Source organism: Cucurbita moschata, unplaced genomic scaffold (genome assembly GCF_002738365.1).
Source record: "Cucurbita moschata cultivar Rifu unplaced genomic scaffold, Cmos_1.0 Cmo_Scf00006, whole genome shotgun sequence".
Classification (NCBI taxonomy): domain Eukaryota; kingdom Viridiplantae; phylum Streptophyta; class Magnoliopsida; order Cucurbitales; family Cucurbitaceae; genus Cucurbita; species Cucurbita moschata.
The window spans coordinates 2,739,259-2,745,842 of NW_019268522.1; the positions used below are offsets into that span (position 1 = coordinate 2,739,259).

The 6,584-nt window shown below is 36.1% G+C and overlaps 1 protein-coding gene across 1 annotated transcript in view; it reads right to left on the minus strand.

Moving 5' to 3' along the window:
* Positions 1 to 27: 27 nt before the first annotated feature.
* Positions 28 to 6,584, minus strand: part of LOC111443963 (serine/threonine protein phosphatase 2A regulatory subunit B''beta-like) — a 10,106-nt gene continuing 3,549 nt past the window's right edge. Inside the window, exons 5-13 of the mRNA XM_023081838.1 lie at positions 5,814 to 5,919; positions 5,376 to 5,466; positions 4,255 to 4,396; positions 3,336 to 3,483; positions 3,043 to 3,152; positions 2,146 to 2,302; positions 1,924 to 2,049; positions 1,657 to 1,807; positions 28 to 618 (exon numbers count right to left, since the gene is read on the minus strand). Coding sequence (XP_022937606.1) covers positions 1,667 to 1,807; positions 1,924 to 2,049; positions 2,146 to 2,302; positions 3,043 to 3,152; positions 3,336 to 3,483; positions 4,255 to 4,396; positions 5,376 to 5,466; positions 5,814 to 5,919 — 1,021 coding nt within the window. The 3' untranslated portion in view covers positions 28 to 618; positions 1,657 to 1,666. The remainder of the gene's footprint in view (positions 619 to 1,656; positions 1,808 to 1,923; positions 2,050 to 2,145; positions 2,303 to 3,042; positions 3,153 to 3,335; positions 3,484 to 4,254; positions 4,397 to 5,375; positions 5,467 to 5,813; positions 5,920 to 6,584) is intronic.

The window sequence follows — 6,584 nt, forward strand, 5'->3', positions numbered from 1 at the left end:
AAAAAAAAAAAAAAAAAAAAACATTTGAAATGAATATTCATATAAATAAAAAGAATCCCAGCTCTTACACAAAAAGGATATAAAAAGTAAACACTGCCCTGCCCTTTTAACTCAAAAGAAAGTCATACAAATGAAAGCATCACAGAACCACCCAAGACAATCAAGGGAAGGGATTTTCTTTTTTTCCTTCTTGAGAAACAGAATAAAATTACAAACAAAAAAGGGGCTTAGATGATATCTATCTATAAGTAGAGGCTTAAATTGAGGGGGGGAAAAGGAAGGCAGCGTTCTAAACTAAATAAATGACCTGGAATTATCGACTGCGCCAAGCAGACAACGCTTACAGAATGTCGTATCAGTAGTACAATCTACAGGATGTTTCATGCGATACTCGCAATTCGTCAAAGCAGCAGCGATTGGAGACCTGCAAATTCGTGTTCAAGAAGCAACATTAGAGAAGACATTCCATAAGTAAAACCTGCAAAGCCCCCCCTCTAACATGTTGTAGCGGTCTGCATTCTCATTCAAAAGGACTAATCGATCCATCGGTACATTTTCTTCAACTCGTGGCCAATTTAAAAACGAAAATTTTCAAGCCAAGCCGCTTTCTTCTGCTCCCTGAAAAAGAAAGAGGAGCACAAGGAAACTATACATTAAACTACTTTTCAATTGGTCAATGTTAATGATGTAAGAAAGTCAACTCTAATCAAGAATAATAGTACACAAAAACCCTGCTATTCATCACTACACAAAAATCGTACTACTTTTCAATTGCAATGGCGTATCATTATGCAATTGATGGAAGGAGGCATAATGAATAATATAAACAGACCAAGCATCCCCTAGTTTCTCTGTTAAAAAATGTCTGCCACTCAGCCTTAACAGCAAGTATAGGAAGTAAGCATCCCCTAGTTTCTCTGTTAAAAAATGTCTGCCACTTAGCCTTAACAGCAAGTATAGGAAGTATAATGTGAGAACCCACATCGGTTGGGGAGGAGAACAGAACACCCTTTATAAGGCTGTGGAAACCTCTCCCTATCAGACGCGTTTTAAAACCTTGAGGGGAAGCCCGAAAGGAAAAGCCCAAAGAGGACAATATTTGCTAGCGGTGGACTTGGACTATTACAAATGGTATCAAAGCTAAACACCGGGTGATATGCCAGCGAGCAGACTGAGCTCCAAAGGGGGTAGACATGAGGCGGTGTGCCAGCAAGGACGCTGGCCCCAAAAGGGGGTGGATTGTAGGGTCCCACATCGATTGGAGAATGGAACGAGTGCCAACGAGGACGCTGGCCCTGAAGGGGGTGGATTGTGAGATCCCACATCGGTTGGGGATGAGAACGAAACACTCTTTATAAGGGTGTGGATACCTCACCCTAGCAAACACATTTTAAAAACCTTGAAGGGAAGCAAGAAAGGGAAAATCCAAAGAAGACAATATCTACTAGCAGTGGTGGGCTGGGCTTGGGTAGAGACAGAAAATTATGCACAAAATTGATGGGAAGAACAATGGTGTTTTGAACTAAAATACCAAAAGTGCCGGGATATAATCTCGTTTTAAGCACAAAAGGGTAGTAAGAACAATGGTGTTTTGAACTGAATTTCAACTAATGGCGTCAGAACAGAAATCATTGTCTTGAAAAATAATTGGCTTACCCAATTCCACTCAGAATGGAGCTTCAAGAGACTCATCCCAAACTTCTGCACTTCCATTAGAGGCATCTTCCACATCTTCTTCCATCGAAAGCCTAATATATTCTCTGTGCGCGAAACGGTCCCACTCTGTCAAAGTAGGATTCTCCCGTTCCTGCAAGCCACAAGGTCAAAATTGTCGCCAGTAATATAACCGCAGAACATTGTCTGCCAATTTATCATAGCTGATCACAAGGCAATAATATCGACCTGAAATAAAAGTTCACCTACCTGGCGGATAAGAAACGGATCACGCGTTTCAAAGGCCATAAACTTATTCAGATTGAAAAGAATGTTAAAAACACTTCCAGAAAGCTTGCAGCCTTTCAGATCCCGTAGACTGATATAATTCTCGTTCTGCAAGCAAGAAATTGTGTAAAGCACAACAATATCATTTCGTAATTCAGATCCTAACTAAGGAGAACAGAACTAATAAAGGAGTAGAGGCTGAACCTCTGGTCCAATCATATCAATTATCTGGCACAAAATATCCTCAAAAAGCACAGGTTCTTGAGCCATGCATTCCATACGATGTAACTGCTCCTCATAAAAGAATTGCAATTCGTTCCGAGTTAAAATTCCATTACCATCCAAATCTATGCACTTGAACCTAGGAAAAACAACAAGGCGCAATCAAAATGGGCAGCTAGTCCCAAACTTGGTCAAGAAATGGAAAACTGAAGAACATAAACCAGAGTAAATAAACAAAGATCATACGAACTGCAAGTGAAAATATAGTGTCTATGCATAAAAGGGCATGATTTACATAAATAATTTACAAGGAAACAAAAATTTTCATTGAAAAAATGAAAAATTACAAAGAAAGTTCAAATAACTTCCACGAGTAGAATATGAACAACCCAACCACAATATCTTTTATGCATACAAAATCGGTAAACCCAAACCTAAATAAAAAATTACAAAGGGACGTCAATTAACCAAACAACATATGTTAAAAGGGAAACTAGAATTTCACATTACTGTATTGACAGAATTGATCAAATAACATTGATTTACAACTTTTTTCCATCTTTACAGTTGTAAATACAATGTTGTACATGTAAAATGTCCAGAGAAAGGGAGTACCCAACAAGCAGATTTAGTAAAAGGCAATGCAGTAAGCTGAATATAAAAATAAAGTGAAGATCCATAGGGCAAAGGTCAAAAAGGACGCCATTGTCTCTAGAATTCAACTCAACTGCACAAATTTGTTGATCAGTACTAATTTGCACATGTTTCATTAAATTCATTGGCCACAATGCCTGAAAACTTGAGCCATCTTACAAACAGTCTATATGACTTGGTAAAGTATTAGAAAACACCAATATTCACGATAAGGACAGAACATACCAATACTCAAGGCTAGGCTCTGACGATTTATCTTCCTCGGACAATATAAAATAAACGAAATCTTCATATCCCATCCTACCTTCAACCTTACTAGTAAACTTTCTTGAAACCTAGGATTGCATGGAATCATTTAAAGAAGTTAATGCTAGTAATCACTTTATAAATAAATTTAACACAGAAAAAAAAAATACTAAATCTATACATTCCAAGGAAGTTTCATTTAAAACTGAAATCTGGCATCTAATTAAGTCATTTTGTACAAAAAGGCAAGATCCCAGATAATATTAACCAACCTGAGAGAATATTCTATCAACAATCCGGTAGGTAAGAGCATGATTTCCATATTTGATAAGGTTCTCTTTGTCGATCAAGAAATCGTGATCCGTGTCCAGCTCCCAAAATTTGCAGTATATTACATAGAAGTGCTCATATGAAAAGTATCTACAATTCATGATTAAAACACAGTAAATAAGGTCAAGAGCAGACCCCAAGGAGCAAACACATGAACATAATATATCAATCCAAGCTAGCAAACACATGAACATAATATATCAATCCAACCTAGAAGTAACATATGTAACAATAATTATGAGGTTCAAAATGCCCTACTTTTTCTTCTTATGCCACGTTCTGATAAAAAGGACTAAATCCTTAGGCCATCTCCTCTTTTACATTTTTTAGACCACACTAGAGAGAGAAAAAGAAAGATTCTTAGTGGTCGGATCTGTTTTGGTGGTTGGATTCAACTACAAATTGGAAAAAAAATCGTGGTACAGTTCCTGACTTGAAACCAATAAACACACCACCATTTAAATTCTTACGCTCCTCTATAAGGGATATTAGCAAGACAAAACTCCATCTTTTTTTCTTTTGCAAGAAACAATGTATTAACTCAAAAATTACAGGAGGAGCTAGATTGAAAATCCACTGTGAACCAAGAACTTGTGGGAGTTCATGGAGAACTCTTCAATGGACTGAAATATAAAACTAAACTGAAGTTACAAAAAAGAACTCTCTTATAGAATAAAAGCTGGAAAAAGTTGGTAAAACCACCAGTGAGATAGAATAGGAGAAAGAAAGAGGGTAAATATGACAGGGAAGCAGAGTAAATGATCTATGGGACTGCTTTATGAATAATAAAACTCACGATTGTAACATACAACATTCGTTTTTTTATCACAACACAAAAAAGCCTTCGTTCATAAACCCTACCTCAAGACTTTGTTGATGTCCTCTTCTTCATCAGCATGTTGCATTGCATCAATCAAATTTCCACGTTTGAGCTCCCTGAGTGAAAGCTGACCATTTCCAGCTCTATTTATATAGTAATATATCCTATATATTACTGTTTCAGCTGGTTCACAAAATAAAAGTTCATTCAAAAAGTGAACAACGAAAATATTAAGAGCCATAGTGTAATTGCATTAAAAAATGTGAATTTAAAAGAATCTAGAATCAAGCAGGTTTATGATGATTTATCATAGCATGAAGCCTTGTGGGAACCCAATAACAAGCCCCTGCCTGAAACTCAAATTGCATACAACAGCAGGCATCTAACATGGACTGCAAGGTCAATTCTAATACACCCAGTGCCTAACCAGTGCCTAAACCCAGTGCCTAACCAATAATGCTAATGTCAACTGATGCAATAATAGAAACCAACAATTTATACAACTAGATGAACCGCACGACCAAAGAAAACTAGGGCCATATTCTTTCAGAAAAAATAAACTGCCGCATTGCAACTGAAGAAGAATACTAAACAAGAGAAGAGAATAAAGGGCCCCACTCTAGTGCCATACTCTTTTGGAAAAGCAGACGATCACACTGAACCAAAAGGAGAACACTAGACAAAGAGGAGAGAATAAAGGGCCCATTATGAACAATGACCTAGAAATATTACAGAATCTCCATCTACTCAATGACATAAAAATAGGAAAGTCACGAACCTTTTGTACTGGAAATCCATTCAGAAAAATAAAATTTAAATCCTACACATCATCAGGCTGCTTTGAAACACTATGCATTTGATTCAGAAACAAAGGATTTGACTCCACTTTTCAAAAGAGACAATGTTCAGAGCAATGGATGTGTACCCAAGGATTTCTTAGAACGGTATAAACATTGGCCACCTAAACTGAAACCTATTTATAGTTGCTACAAGAAGAAGTTGGTCTCACCCTTTACATAATCATAGATTTGATAGTTCAAAAATTAGAGAACGGGGTCGAATAAACTAATCAAAGACAGACATGATAGGAAAAATAAAGTACAAAGCAAACCATAAGCATCCATATATTTAAAGCGGTGTAATTCAGACAAGAGGCACCAACCATATCTTTCCTGAAATTCAGGAGTGCTCTGCAGGAATTCCAACCCTGGGTGTGTTGTTAAAAGTTCTCGAAGCACAGGTTTGAAGTCGTCCTGTCATAAAATCAAAAAAATTCAACTTTACTGAGAACAAGATTAAACGTAAATATGTTTTTGGTTACTTCAGATGATATCTCCTTCGAAATCCATTTAACCAATTGCAAAATATAACTTTTGTGTTGAACAAAATAGGTAAGAAATAACACAATAATTCACAGAAAACTGCATGTTACTTATGCTGCTATAGCAACACTAAAAAAAAAAAAAAACTTTTTTCATAGAAAACAATACTCTAATATTTAGTGATATTTTGATATACATAACAATGAAAATTTATTTATACAATATAATGATCGGGATTAGGGAGGAGAAGAAAGGAAAGATGAAGAACAGAAAGTAACCTGAGTCAGATACTTGAGATCTGGCTGCTTTAAAATCTTAAAAATTTGGGTTGCTATATCCAGTGTCAACATGTTTCCATTGATCCAGTATTCAATAAAAGCATCCCTGCAACATAATGATGATAAACAGTATCAGACGTGCTTCAAGTAGGAAAAAAAAATAAGGAAAGAGAAACCCCAATATATATATATATTTTTTATTAATTAAGGGCGTTCAGGTCGTCACGTGTTTGAACTAATATCACAAGACAAGGCCTATAAAAATCATGTTATTCCTCTCAATTCAAATACCTTGTAAAACCACAAAATGTTGTACTGAACTAACTAATAATGATTCATTCAACCCACCAACCATGATGATACAAACTAAATCCAACCAAAGATGGAATGCAGAATAGTGCATTGGCAACTTCAGTTTCAAGTCCAAATCAATTTATCCATATGTCTTGCCTTGAGATACCATGTTCTTTCCTTAGTTGCTTCCGAATGGAGATACCATGTTCTTGTTCATATTAAGGCCAATTGGGAGTCCTTGTAACTCTTTGGCGGTTTAGGAAATCTCATCTCCCCTTTTGTAATCTCCATTCGGTAATATATTCTTTTGTTTCTTATAGAAAAAAAGTAATGAACCATGTTGCCACCACCATGTAGCTAGGGGATTTGAGTTTGAAGTGGAGTTTACCATCCAAGAAAACATTTTTTTCCCTCAATTCTCGAGGCAGTTTCACAGTCTTGACTTTTTTTTTTTTTTTTTTTTTTTTTTTTTTTTTT